The 15,422-nt window shown below is 42.9% G+C and overlaps 1 protein-coding gene across 2 annotated transcripts in view; it reads right to left on the bottom strand.

Moving 5' to 3' along the window:
• Positions 1–15,422, bottom strand: part of srrm3 (serine/arginine repetitive matrix 3) — a 131,139-nt gene that overhangs the window by 56,847 nt on the left and 58,870 nt on the right. For both annotated transcript variants that reach the window (XM_050041195.1, XM_050041196.1), the window contains exon 2: positions 8,325–8,632. In XM_050041195.1, coding sequence (XP_049897152.1) covers positions 8,325–8,620 — 296 coding nt within the window. In that variant the 5' untranslated portion in view covers positions 8,621–8,632. The remainder of the gene's footprint in view (positions 1–8,324; positions 8,633–15,422) is intronic.

The raw sequence follows: 15,422 nt of genomic DNA, 5'->3' as shown, positions 1-15,422 counted from the left end.
TGTATCCCTGGGAGACACGTCATAGTACAGAAGCTAAAGACGCTATGACTTCCGTTTCACGGGGACTTTAAGACTTTTGACAGATTAATTAGGACCCTATTTCTAGATGAATGAATGTAATGTCTTTTAAGACTGGAACCCTGGAGGTCTGTTATTTAGAGGTAGGTGAACACGCTCAGTACATAAGTGTGTTTTGATGGAAAGATGACAGGATGAGGTTCACTGAGCTTTAGTAAGGAACCATCCCCTCCAAGATCTTCTCTCACAGATCAAATGTATGTAACCTTCAACACTTCTAATATAAGTAAAAGGGCAATGCTCCCTGCAGCCGCAAAGCACCAATGATGGGGGGATGCTGCCAGGCCTTGAATAGCTAAATGAACAGACTCCTTTAATTGCTGAGCCCGTCTAATTGGCTCCCGGGGTGAGGCCATCACTCATGACAGACTATTTATCCTGGTCTTATCTCTGGAGAAGAGCACGGCTAGATGTGTGTAAAGGGAGGAGGGGAGTGTCTGCTATGCTGGCAGGGTTAGAGAGGGAGGCAGGCGTCCAACCTGCCCCCCAGCCTAATCCTTCACCGAGGCCTCAGTTAGGACGGGGACTTGGGGGTGACGTAGAGTCTGAGCCTGCTGGCTTATATCCACAAAAAATGAAAACAGACACCAGCCACCATTTTAATTGTGTCTAATGCCTGGCATTGCTGCGCCTCTCTATCCCAGTGTTTCATCCCCCACTCGATCCCTTAATCCTGCACACATGCACTCACACTCTCTCATTTAAAGAGGAACATTAGAAATTGGAGAGGCAGGGGGAGCTGTGCTGAGCCAAGCTGGCAAATGAGATTCTCCTTTTATTATAGCTTAACGAGTTGACTCGAGTCCGTCCAGAGCTTTAACACTCAGCTGCCGTCCTTCAAGTGCGACTGTCTGCCAGCCGAGCTCGTGCAGGCTGACGAGCTGGTCAGCGCCGGTGTCTGGTCCCCTCGTATTCTGTCATCATTAGCCAAGCTGCTGCCTGCCACTACACTGTTCCACTCGACATCATGACTCTTCTACATCGCTCTCAAACCAGGAGCAACTAGGAGATGAGTGGACCTTGACAGATGGCCACAGCGCACCCCCTCCTTATTTTTTTTTTTTCTTAGTAAAGTCCAGCAGTCCCCTTTCTGCTACATCAATCTGTTGCAGCTCCACCATTACCCTGCAGTCTTAACGAGGCCCCACTGGCTGACAAGCCCAGTCACGCTCAGGGAAGGAGGGACGGGTGGAAAAATGAGAGGAAAGAAAGTGTAATCCATCTCCACCTTCTCACTCACCCCCACAGGAGCATCGATTTAATTCATCTCCATACTCCAACAAACAATCAGAAGACACCAGTCACACATACTGCCTGTCACCTCTCATATCTAGCCTTTACCCCCCCCCCCCAAAAAAAAAACCCCTCACTAATTAGCTTGCCCTTTATTCAATTAAACCACCCTCCCCTAATGCATCAAGGATTAGCTGGCTTTCTATAAATGACAAATGTGATGTGAGTAAAATGTCACGAGGTATCAGTGGGAAAGTGAATTTCCTCCGTACCGACACAGGATCACAGAGCTCGTCATTAATTACAGTCTCAGCTAGCCTGGAGTTCGCCTGCAAGCTGTGGTTATTCAAGCAGCAGTGTGTGTGTGTGTGTGTGTGTGTGTGTGTGTGTGCGTGTCAGCCTGGGAGAAGCCTTGAGATTGTGGATTAGGGACAACAGCAGTCACTACAATTCTTCATGGCCCTTGGCGTTGGCGCACACAGAGCTCCTCCTAACTTTGTGCTGGAGGACACACATCATGCTAATGAAACACACTACACTGGGTTGGCCTGCGTTCTTCGCTGGCTGTCTCCATGGCAACCTCACTGATAACCCTTACTTGAGGATGAGGCCATTAATACAAAGTTCAAGTGTTGGGGGCTGCAAATATGTGACATATGTGAGGGATGAGTAATGTTGCATCTGTGACATGAACAAGATGGTAAAGCAAACATGGCCGCCGCTGATGCATGTATCTCCATATCTTAACCCTGGGAACTGTGTTTAAGCAATTAACTGGCAACCACTTGTACTATAAGCAACAGCAGTGTGGTGACGGTAATGCAGTGAAAGGGGGGGTGAGGGAGCAACCCTCCAGTCTCCACCTAGGTTGCCCCAGTGAGTAAGCACCTCAATTTTGCGCTGCAAAACCCCTTTGGAATTTTTAACTATGTATCACTGTTAGCACCGTTAGCACTGTTAGCATTGTCAGCACACCTAGTGGTCCTAAATACACTAGTTGACAATACTAAAAGGGTTTTGTGGCTCAAAATCAAGCTGCTTAATCACCAGGGTGACCTGAATGGAGACCGGACACTGGCCACCATGTTTTCGCAGCAATGCCATTCTGCAATACCAGCGCTAATCGCAAATAAGTTCTGTTGCTAGCTAGCTCCCAACCAACCCAGGTGGTGTACAGTAAAGAGCAGCCAAGCCTAACGTTCGCTAACCAGTGGAGACCAGAAGATGGGCTGTGGGCTCTAAGTTTCTGCATGTAAACATGGCTACCCGGCTGTCTGTCAGCAAAGCCAACAGGAAGTAATAGATAAAGCAAAATATTTATATCACAAAACATTTAAGTTCACCACCTCTGTAGTGCTGCGGTGCTAAAGCTCACTGAGTCATTGGAGCACAAGCTATTTCAGTATCGGCATGAGTTTTCTGAGACGGTTTAACGGCTTGGTGTTGGATGTTGCTGTAGCTTGTGCTAACTGAGCAGACACTGAACTGAGTGTTCTGAGGATATTTAAGTTTACACAACAGTTTCTGTATATTCTGAATAGTGTATGGTAGTGGACTATACTTAGGTTACGTTTATATTTACTTAATTTATGTGAGAATACAGGCATAAGAGTGTGGACAACGTTGTGAGTAAAAGACGACGTGAAGTTTGTGTTGATTTGGATAGTAGTACGTTTTTGATCGTGTTATGCAGTGTTGAAATATGATTCTGGGTAATACTTGAGAATATAAAGAAATAGGACATCGAGTCAGTAGTGGACCGTCCGAGATGTAATTTTGGGAGGACTTGGCCTGCCGTTTTGTTTGGTTTTTTTGGATTCTCAACAAACCGCGTTCAACTCAGAGGTCCTTCACAGAGGTAAACCTGACAAAAATTTTAAAATGATTTCTTCACAATCATAATAAAGCTAAACTTAATTCTGCACCTTTCTAAAAGCTTATTTTAATAATTAAAATTATTAGTCTACATAAAATTGTTGTCAATAAAAAGGTCAAAATACTATGATATTTGATTTTCTCTATATCACTCAGGCCTATGGTTAGCATCAGCAGCACACCTTCAAACATAACTGTTTTTCCTTTTTCTTCACTAATATGTTCTCTCTATGTGTTCACCTCTTTGCTCCTGTATTAATGTTTTTTTTATTATATGTGGTTATGCATGTGTGCTTTTTATTATGTGTGTCTAGCTCTAGTTTTTTTATTGCTACTGCGGCAAAACCAAATGCCCCTCTGGGACAAATAAAGGCCTTGAATATTGAATTGTGGGGTCAAATTTGTGTCATTGCTGTAATTTATGACGAAGTTACATGGTGCAATCTTGGTTGTGGGGATATCCAGGATTTGTTGCTCCCACCTGCTCAAACCAAGCCACACACACACATGAAAAACATTCAATTCAAAAGCTTGAATTCAGAAAATAAATACAATATTTTCCCCCCATGATATGTTTTTTTTTCTCCCTTGTCTCTCACAGTTTTAAAGGCTCAACTCCCAGCACGCTGCCATTCTTGTCACAACTAACTCCCACTGCTTGCCCGGGGTCAGCGAAGAAATCCCAAAACACGTACAGTCACCGTTCTCTTCTTTTTACCCGGCAGCGAGGCTCCTCAACGCTTCCCTGTCTCTCCACAGGCACGCAACCAGCAAGCCTGGTCCTTCAGCGGCTTGCTGATTGTGAACATTGCCAATTATGTTAAAAGGGGCAGCTGGCCAAGCGGGAAGCACCCAGGTCTCTGCCAAAATGGTCCCTGTAGAGTCCTTCACCTAATATGGAACTGTTTCTTATTCCAGGAAACATTTACCTCCAGGATCAGAGCGTCCCTCCACATCAAGACATCAGTTTGATTCATGGCAAATTTGTTTCATATTTTTCTCCACAAAAAAGTTACCATCATACAAACATCACACAAACACACATTGCTTTTAAACGGAATTAAAACTATGACATTATTATAGGGGTGTACCGAATGTCTTCCTTTAAATACTCAAAGCTTTCATTGAAGTTTTTGAGTGAAGCTTTGAATGTCTCATCATCTTTTATGACTTCATCACCCTAAAAAAAAACCTCAAACAAATTATTAAATTATTACAATTTATGGTGCTGTTGGACTGCTCTTCGACCGCCCCGTTAATATAGATGTGTGGCTTCCACAGTAATCTCACAGAAATATGTGAAATGACAATGACTTCTTGACATTGCATTACGTGGTGGCACAGTTGGGTTTACGCACCAAAACTGCTTGGTTAGGTTTAGAAAAAGCGGTTTCCATTAGAATAACTACATTTGTTAAGATGTCAGTACAGCATGTAGCATGACGTCACTAGGGGTGGGAATCATGATACGATATTATCACAACACATAAGTCATGATACAAATTAAGTCCCCAAAGGAAAACTTTGTCTTTGATGTTGTTTTATCTAATCTGATAAAGTTTTCTGTCTGTTCATCTCACCTCAAGCATTTTTTTGCCGCACCAAAATGTATCTAGGGGACTGGAAATGTAATTGATTATATTATTCTAGTAAGCTACCTAAAGTTCAATTAGAATTTGTAATATTAATTATTCCTTTAATAAAAAAATCAATACTTGGCACTATGTGATGATACGATATTACCACACAAAAATATTGCGATACTATGCTGTATAGATTTTTTCCTCACCCCTAGATGTCACTATGTAAAGAACAGAAATGCGTAAAACTAAAAGAAGTCATCGCTGACTTTTTGTTTCACACTGGACACAAACAGCAGTGTCCTGGATGAAAGTCCTGTGTTTGTTTGACCCATCCATCCTTACCTCCTCCCTACACAGACTTTCTTGTTCTTTTTACTACTAGTGGGCTCGTACCATTAACTATCACCCAACACGTGACGTCATATAACTAGGGAACTTGTCTGATAATGACATACCCACATGATATGCATACTCTCAGCGCATTTAAGAGGCAAAAAAATAAAAAAATTTAAAAAATCCAGAGGACACGCCCAAACTTTTAACCACATTTATAGAGGTAATAACAGATTTTGCTCGCTCTATCGCTACTGGTAGGCCATACTGAGCTTGTAGCACTATTTGACACAACAGCAGCATGTAATTTTAGCATCAGTACCACATAATGCGGTGTTAAGAGGTCAGGGTTATTTCATGTATTTCTATGAGACGGGGATGGGTACCAAAACCCGGTAATCCTGTTCTGAATTTCTTTTTCAATTAATATATTTTCTAAAAAGCAATTATTTAGAAATGAAAAAATACAGATAACAGTATCAATAAAGCACCAAACCAATAAGAAGTATCGATAACAGTAGTAGTATTGATAAAATCTTGATGATACCCATCCCCACTGTGAGACCAGGTTGGTGCCTCCCTGCAGTGAAAATGTTGTTTTCAAAAATGGATTGACGCTAAATGTTTAATTAGATAAAAACATGCTGTGAATTTGGGAAATTATTACATTACAATTTAAAATGTTTGGATCACGGGGCATCGGTGGCTTAGTGGTAGAGCAGGCGCCCCATGTACAAGGCTGTTGCCGCAGCGGCCCGGGTTCGACTCCAGCCTGTGGCCCTTTGCTACATGTCACTCCCTCTCTCTCTCTCCCCGCTTCACACTTGTCTGTCCTATCAAATAAAGGCTAAAAGTGCCCAAAAAAACATCTTAAAAAAAAAATAAAATGTTTGGATCACAAGAAACGGAAACAATCTTCTACAGCCACTGCTGGAATCTAATTCCAGTACAAAACAAATATTTCTGTAGCCTTATCTTTATGTGTCGCTGTGCAGAAATACCTGGTTATAAGAGAATGAATAGACATTTTTCTAAAAAAGCTACAAAGCTTTGGACTATTCAGTACAGCCCTCCATTACCAATCATAATAGATACCAGCAATCACGACTACTGATACTGCATTCATCCTGTTTTTACCATGCTGCTAAACACACAGCTGCTATGCACCATTTCCTAACAAAACACAGCTCCTTATGTTTACCACACTCCTCTGCAGGGGTTTATTTCTTTGTGTGTTTCTTCTTCCCACAATTGCGATGAAAATGACTTTTGGCAGCTAACAGATTTTGAATGTAATGTTTTGGTGCAGCTTGTGAACTCAGCACCCCTACAGGAACATACCTGTCAATGTCGAGCGCTCCACCACACAGAGAATGCTTTCATGGCTCACACTCCAACCTGCTCCCGAATAACCGAATTGTAAAGTAAAGATAAACAACTGCTGTTTCACTGGAAACAGTAATGTCACTTGACATCAGTGCAACTGGAGTGCTTACTCGCTTGGTGAATTTTTCTGTTTAAAACATATTGGGCTTCATGCGAAAACATTTTTTGTATTCTTCTCCTGAAACCTGTTTATTCTGTGAGGCTTGTTTGTGCAAGTGTTCCAATTCAGATTCATTAAAATCTCTCAACTGCATTAACTTGTCATAAATTACTTGTTTTGACCTGATGAGTGCCAACTTTGCACGAGTTACTGTGCATGAATGAGATTTGATCATAAGCATGATTGATGGCACCAGATTGCTAAACCAAACTAACAGTTCCAATCCATTTGTGGGTGAGATTTAACCGTTAACTGCGACCGTAAATTTTTTATTTATCCAATGCAGATTATAAGAAAAATGGCAGCCAGGAAAACTTCACCGTACAGTTGACAAAGTGCAGACGTTATTGGTTATTGGTGGTTATTTGGTTGCCAGTGAATGAATTTCAGAAAGTGTCGAGCTGAAGATAATGTCATGGCAGTTTCATGTGGCGTTGCTATGGCGATCAGCTTAGAATCCCACCTACACTGAGGGGGTACTATCAGAGGTGAAAAACAAAATAAAGAAAATGACCTGGTACTGACATGGACTGCACTTGTTTTCCCCCTTTTAGTCTTCCGATCACTCAAAGTGCTTTTACACTACTGAGTCACATTCACCCATTCACACACACAGTCACACATTGGTGGCTGAGGCTACCATACATGGTGCCACCTGCTACTCAGTTAGCATTAACATGCTTTCACACACTGATGGAACAGCCATCGGGAGCAATTTGGGGTTCAGTATCTTGCCCAAAGATACATCGACATGTGGAGAAGCTGGGGATCCAACCGCCAATCTTCCAATTAGTGGACAACCCGCTCTACCTCTGAGCCACAGCCGCCCATAAAAACAGTCGAGATAAGTTGGGCCGAACCATGCAGTGGAAATGAAGTGTTAGACAGGAGGCGGAGATGTAGGAGTCATTTTCAGAATCAATAAAACACAGTGCAGAATCAGTGCACAAGGTTTCTGTACCTAACAATTTTTTTCGAATGATGGATTAAGGAAACGCATCTGAAAAAAACAGACTCAGTTTGCAAAGACTAGCTACAAACATCCATCTATACTTACTCCACAAATTTGCCTCAAGTGCACTTAAAGTCCACCAAATTAGATTTTTCCACCACTTTGAATTCTTGATCAACACCTCCTAAACCACAGGTCTAATTTGTACCAACTCTTTCTATGAGTCATAATTGGACAAAGCTTAGCAATAGTTACATAAAGTTTGAACATATTGACCAATGAAGGGGCATGGCTCTGCACCTAAATAGACCGTACTCCACAACAGTTGGACCAATCATCATAAAACTTGCAGGATATGTCCACATAAGTAACTTAAACATACTCTGAAAGTTTCATTCATATCGACCACAAGGGGGTGCTGCAAATGCAAAAAACGACATAGCAAATCAGAAACTGTTTGTCCAATCATAACAAAACTCACAGGATATGTTTCTTAACAACGTTGAATCATATGTGTAAAATCACTGGAAATTACTTTAGAGGGGGGACACCAGTTGCAAATATGTGCATTGACCTGGTGCAAATCTGGCCATAAATCAGCGACAGTTTGTCCAAACATCACCGCACTCTGTGGATATTTTCGATTAAGTTGTTAAAACATGTCGCCAAAATATTTTTGAAGTTGACCAAATGGCACAAGGTATTATTGTCAATAGCTACTCACCCCTGCTCCTCCATCATCTCCTGGAGCTCCATACATTTGAGCTCTACCCTCCTCTTCCTCTCGTGGTCCAGAATCTCTCGGTGTGGCTTTTTCACCAGGATGGGCTCTGCTTTGGACTCCTCCTCCTCCTCTTCCTCTGTACAAGGCTGTCCCTCCTCAGTTTTAGCCTGCAGGACTGAGGTCGGCGTCAGCCCTCCCGATCCCGCAGCTGCTCCTGTTCCTGCTCCAGGCACCACGGGCTGGGCCATCCCGTTTGCACCATCCTTGGGAGATGGCACCCTTGCCGCATCGTACATGATTACTGAACTCTGTGGAGACACAGATGATGGAGAGAAATTGTCAGATGAACACAAGGTCTCATTTGGGAGGATTTTGGCTTTCGGCTGTTGTATTACTAAAGTCTGTGCACTGTTAATAGTGCTGGGAGTGAATACACACTTATACGCATGGCATACATTTCCTGAAATATATAAACTACAAAGCTGACAGATATTTCCCACACACACAGCCACATTCTGTCGCTACAACAACGTATTTGGACATACAGTACACCACAGACACTAAGAGGTGAGCTGAGACGTTAATACCTCTAGACAGGCTGCAGCATTTCTGCCTGAACTGAGCAGTACCCTCACACACACACCAGCATACTGTACACACACACACTTTCCCAACATGTAGACATGCATTGCCAGCGACAGCGCTGGCAGCAACTTCAACTTCTGCATGAGTCAACAGCCCAGTAGTGCCGCAAGGCAGGTTAGGGGCGAGAGAGTGTGAGTTAAATTCCTATTTAAAACTCTCTCGTCTTCTGGGCCAAATTGAAGCTGTAAACCAAGGTCATATACCACACACACAGCATGCGAGCCAGAGGAGGAAAAGAGCGGTAGAGGCTGTTTACATCTGGTGTTAATTGGCGTCTTGGGCGATCCAATCCCAAATGGACAGCTCTACGCCTGTCTGTTCACACCTGGCATCTCGAGTGACCACTTGTGTTCGGATCTCACTTCCCCGCTCCATATTCAAATACGCACATGCATCATTTCAGTTTGCAAAGACCAGATGTGTTGTTTTTACCTGGAGGGTGCTTCATCATGCTATATGTATACTTTGGTAAAGCTGGAAAGATATTCACAGATTCAAATTTTACATATGAACAACTCATAAGCGAAACATTTTCATCACAATGGACGCCTCAGACAAATATGCCACATCTTCTGGCCAAACAAAATCTCCAACCTTCAACTGTACATGCAAACAGGTTCCATCACCAAGGAAATCACACACAGAAGTTTTAGATGGCCAAGCCATGTGCTAAGAATGGAATAGGGCCGGATCATGAGAGTTGCCTTAAGATGGACACCACAGTGCAAAAGATAACCCGGAAGGCCCTAAACCACCTGGCACAGAAATGTGACACTGGGCTGGAATAGATGAGCCTGTCATGGGGAGAGGTACAACATGCTGCCAATGATCGAATGCAACGGAGAGAGCTCAATGAAACCTTATGTCCCATAGGGGGTGAAGAGTAAGTGAGTAAGTAAGAGCCATCCTCAGAGCTGGACAAGTAACATTGGTCTCTATATGCAGCTGGCCAAGTGGACAGGGATTGTCTACAATCAAAAAATACTTTTTTCAAAACTCCTTTGGGCTTCTTCTGCGCTAAGCTAGTTTTCTAAATTGAAGTTAATACAATTAAACAAAATCCTCAGTAACACTAAGCAAAACCTTGTAATCTACAGCAGGGTTAGCAATTAGCTTGCTACCTAGGTTCGCTATGCTAACAAGTAAGCTTGCCAATAGGCTTAAATATTGCTCATTAACATTAGGAGTAAGGATAATATCATTTTCCAGTTGCAAAGACCTGCAAAGGACATATTTTCCCTCCTTTTTAATGACCTTCTCAAAACTATTTTTTGCAAGATTGCAGTGCTAGTGTTGATCCAGGACCATCACTGCCATGTTGACCCTGGATAATTTGTTTATGTTGATCTTGACCATCATAATGATCCTGTGTACAATCACTGGTGTTGATCCAGAACAATCACTGCTATCCTGATGTTAATATAAACAAATTATCCAGAATCAGCATGATGGTGGTCCTGGATAAACCTAACCAAATCTATCCAGGATCAACATGGAAAAAAGGATGGAAAATTTTGCAACTGAAAAATGCTATTATCCTTACTTTTTGTTAGTGAACAGCTTACCTGTTAGCATAGCCTTCCTACTTAGCAAGCTGGTTTGCTAATATTCGTGTATATTGGCAAGTTTACTCATTAGCAAAGCCAATCTAGTTAGCAAGCTAACTTGCTAACACCGCAGTAGCAGTAGGATTTTGTTCAATTGTCTCGGCTTCAATGTGGAAAATTGGCCTCTCTATGAAGAAGCACAAAGGAGTTTTGAGAGAAGCACAGGAGCAGCACACTGATGATGTCAGAGGGCTGTGATTGCAATGTTGGTCCGGTAACGCGATGTGGGATGTTGATCCAGGAGCATGTCCTACTTGGTAAAATCATGCTGTGTGTCAAATGGTACTGTGTGTACAGCTAATCTAATGAGACTCAAATAAGACAGAAATGCTAACAGTATGCTAACAGTATATTATATTATTTTGATCTGATCGACACTCCATACAACATACATTACCAGGTGTAAACAGGGCTGAAGGCACTAAGCAGTTTAATGACAGAGAGACTGGGAGAAGTCTGTATCAACAACATGTAGAAAGTATCAGTTTGTCTTCAATATAACTTGATATTATTGTATCAACACTGCACTCCTTGTTTTTGACTCTCGACCCTTCTGTCTCCGGCTCGTTTACCAAGGAAAGGATGAGGTTGTCATTTTGGTGAATGAAAAAAAGTTGTCTGGTACAAGTGCTGCATGGACCGGGCTCTGATTAAGATGAATTGCCCTGTTGAGGCCACTGAAGAACATGCAGGAAGAGAGGACGGCCTTCACGTGCCCACGAGCCTCGGCTGCTCAGCTCCGCTCGTCTCACCCTGCCACTAATGGCTTCATTTTTCACTGAGAAGCCAAAACAGCCCAGCTGAGGCACTTCATCACTGTCACATACGGAGGAGCAGAGACACGATGACACTGAGGCTGGACGGACAAACGTCCAGAGCTACACGTCTCGCCTTATCCCGACTTATTTCATCTTACTGCTGGTAAGTGTGCGAGCAGCTCTTTCCATGCAGTCAGGCGTTTCTCTGCGTCTGAGCTGCTACTGGAAGTCTTTGACTGGTTAATAGGGATGTGCTTGTTTTTGAAGTGCTGCGAGCTGGTAAACGAGCCGTGGATGTGTGCGAGGCGACACAGCTCTTGGCTGACAGAACAGGTGGCAGGACAGCAGGAGGCATCATCGCTGAATCTATTATACAGTAAATCAGCACTTGATATTCCATGACAGCAATCTCTCATCTGCACACGCTCATCACAAAAAACAACTCTGTCTAATATTCCAGGGAGAAAAGCGCTCCGTCGCTCTGAGCGGACTTTAAAACGACATTCAAGTAGACAGCAACATAAAGGCCCTCGGTGTGCTGCAAATACTGAAATCTAAGTACGATGAAATATCTTAAATCAAGGCGATATGTGCTTGTTTTTGTCTGACATGATACGGGGCAGGTTTTACGTGAGAGCATTTCACTTGTTTCAAGCTTTTCTGTGCTTAATAATCCATTCTGAGTAGCTTGATGCTTAAAACTAGAATTACCAGGATTGTAAAGCTGTCTGACAAAGCAGATTTTTGTAAATGTCAGTGTTGATCAAAGTCAGAATTTCTTATTTCAAGCATCTTATCCTTTTCAGCTTTTCACGTATTAAGAACAGATAATGAACAAATAGAATTCACTGTAGTGCAGAACAGCAATCATGTATTCTCATAGATAAAATACAGCACAGAATAAAGACACGTTTCACATCTGGGGAGCGCACTATAAGTCATTTGAAATGTTGTACACTTAAATGACATCATACAATACATTGACGGACTGCCAACCGTGACCACGACCCGCCATCGGAAAGCCTGTGAGCTGTGGCTTCACCTTTATGCACCCGGGCGTGACCGTGACGCCCTGTCTGCCTCAGCTGACAGCGTAGCCCATCGCAGGGTCATGGTTAGGGCTGGGAATTGATAAGATTTCATTGATACAGCTGCGATTATTGATTCTGCTCATCGGCCCAGTTCTTTATCGATCCCCTTATTGATTCATGATCAATTTTCTGTGTGGAAAAAAGTAGGCCTTCACAGCGTTTCAGTGTCAGCACAACTGTTTTATTCATCTAGTACCCATAACCACCAGCCATAATCCCCTCATATTACAAGTTTCCAGCAGCGTATACATGAGTTTGACGCCATTGTTTCGCAATGTGCAGCTGTCAGACAAACATGCCAGCATCTATGAAGGGAACTGATATAGTTGGTGGCATACGAGTCCGATGGATTGGAAAATTTGGAAACAGTTCTTAACTAGAAGCACTTCTCGATTACCATCCTTCGTAGTGTTTCCCAGCCACCAACATGAACCTCCCCGCTTAAGTGGCAGGCCAGACACGATGTTTCTCAAACCCAATGCATTGTCCTCTCACCCACAGGTTCCCGCATGGATGCTTCGCTTTGCCCCACTGCTTCCAACAGCAGGGCTCCCTCACCCCAGCACACAGTTGAGCAGGTGTCTGTGCTGACCCGTGTACGAGGGCTACCTGGTCATTTCTGCCAGTAGTATATACTCGTCTCAAAGATGAAGCCATGCAAGTTTAACTAGCTTATCAGAACACTGCTGCAGGTAAAAGTCATTATCAGAAACACTTGAGTCTCAATGACTGGGGCTGCCGCGGGCACTTGTTACTTTCTTCCCCTAAACTTCAGACTCTGCAGGGCCTGGTTGAGTGATGGCAATCATATTTGTTCATTTTAAGCCCATTTTTCAACATAGAGAAAAAAACTGATATTTTATTTGTATCCAGATAAATGTCCTGTTTTTAGTCTGGCTGCACGAGTATTAAGATATCTGATTGTTCTTTCCGATGAGATCGTTTTATTTGTTAAAAAAATCTTGGCAGGTGAAATTCTCCTGCTCTGTTGGCAGATCATTTTCCTTCTATTAAGAAGTATTTTCTCTTGCTTTTGAGAGCTGACTTTTTGCAGTGTATGAGATTGGACGGCAGTCAATTAATATGACCTTGTTTTCCACTAATTGAAATGTCAGAGGAGAAACAATGGGTTGCTCTTCCTGCTTCCTGTCTTGCAGGTTTTTTTAATTAGACCATTGGCTGTGAAAGCTTCAGCTGGAGAGCTCAGGTCTGGATCTTTCTGCTGGAGGGGAGGACCATTGCTAATCCCATTTGTGCTGGACATCATGTCTTGGCCGCTGGCTCGCTCCTGGTAACAAACCGCACGATGTCTCACCACATGCACTCAACAAAACACAAGACGCTGTTTGAAATTCAGCTGTAACGAGCTTAAAGAAAGTGAAGATATCATCTGAAAATCGGCGGGAAAGGACCCTCCCATCCCAAATGAAATTCTCCACAATGCCAGATGTGAGAGTCAAAAGCTGCGGGCCAAGCGCCAGTCTGTGTTAAACCCTGCTGTAAATATCGAGCCATCTCATTATACTAATGCATCATTCCACAGTCATTCCTTTTGTTCCCAAGAGGGGGGACGCGAAAAATCTGTTCTCTTTCAAGTCAAGACAACTAAATCATTTAATTGTGTAATGAAAAAAAAAAAAAATGGGAGCAGAAAGGGAGACTTGTCAGTGAGCTGATAAGGCAGCAGAGCACACAATTAATTGTGCGCGAGTCCTCTGCGGGGACTGAAGGTTATCTGGAGCTACTGTATTAATGGTGGTGCCAACCTCTTCTGCTATTATTGTGAGGGCGTATAAGACTGTCACATCCCAACAAACACTGCTTGTAATTAGTCATTATGCTAAGTGAAGTTGTTAAGCCACATGCAGTAAGTGTCACCATCACTCTCACTTGAAATCACAAAGAGATATTGTGCACTTGAACATTCAATATTGTATTCTGGAGCAATGACGCTGATTGCTTAGAAATAAAGGAGCCATTAGCTCATCATGCCTTCTCTCCATCGACTGAAAGAAGATGCTTCCTGTTGTCTGTCTTAACATTTGCCCGTGCTCTCCTGCGCTGTCTGCTTGATTGGATGTTGCTGCTGTCGAGGTCTCTGCTGAGTCGGCACTGCAGCCCATCTTCTGCTGACAGCAAACCTCATACAACAACACAGGGCCATAAAATCATCAGAGTGGGTGTGAGATTTTCAGTTCTCACTAAATGTTGAAGGGTTGCTGTAATTCCCATTCAAGCATCATGATCTCTTAATGACACAGTTGCTGGTAGCCCACGCAGGGCAGACTCGTCTGATATACACGAGATGGATCACGCACTTAAAGCTCAATTAATAAGGATAACATCCACCGTGGCCACACTGTGAAAAAATCTCAGTCTCATTAGGAATCTAATGTTGCATTAGGCTAATGAGACATTAGAGACGGGATTGCCTGGACTTGGGCCACAGTCAGTGATTATGGCATTTTTTTTTTTACATGAGGGATTTTATGGGGATATATCACTAAGAAAAGACGTAATTTGTATTTTACTCTGTAGCCCCCGAGAGCTGCAATCTGTTGGGATGTTTGATGGATAGATTACGAGTTAACTTCAGACATCATTAGATGGAAACTTACACAAGGCATTGACCTCAGGAGCTCCCAAATTAGGAGAACATTAAGTAGATCGATGATTTTCTGTTTGTAATGGCATGATTTATTTAGCATTACAATCAGTCGCTGCGATACATTTTACTGATGAGAAAAACCCACTTAATATTTATTTTGACAACAAGAGGAATTTACAATCCATCATAATTTCTGTAACCAGTCGGTCAAAGGACTACCAAGGACTACAGACCCGTGGCATTGACCTCCCACATCATGAAGACCCTGGAGAGACTTGTCTTGGAGCAGCTCCGGCCCATGGTCAAGCCACTTTTGGACCCCCTCCAGTTCGCCTATCAGCCCCGACTTGGAGTTGAGGACGCCATCATCTACCTGCTCAACCGTGTCT

The sequence above is a fragment of the Epinephelus moara genome, chromosome 3 (genome assembly GCF_006386435.1).
Source record: "Epinephelus moara isolate mb chromosome 3, YSFRI_EMoa_1.0, whole genome shotgun sequence".
In the NCBI taxonomy this organism is placed as follows: domain Eukaryota; kingdom Metazoa; phylum Chordata; class Actinopteri; order Perciformes; family Serranidae; genus Epinephelus; species Epinephelus moara.
The sequence above is the reverse complement of the archived record's forward strand: the minus strand, read 5'-3'. Positions and strand labels throughout refer to the sequence as shown.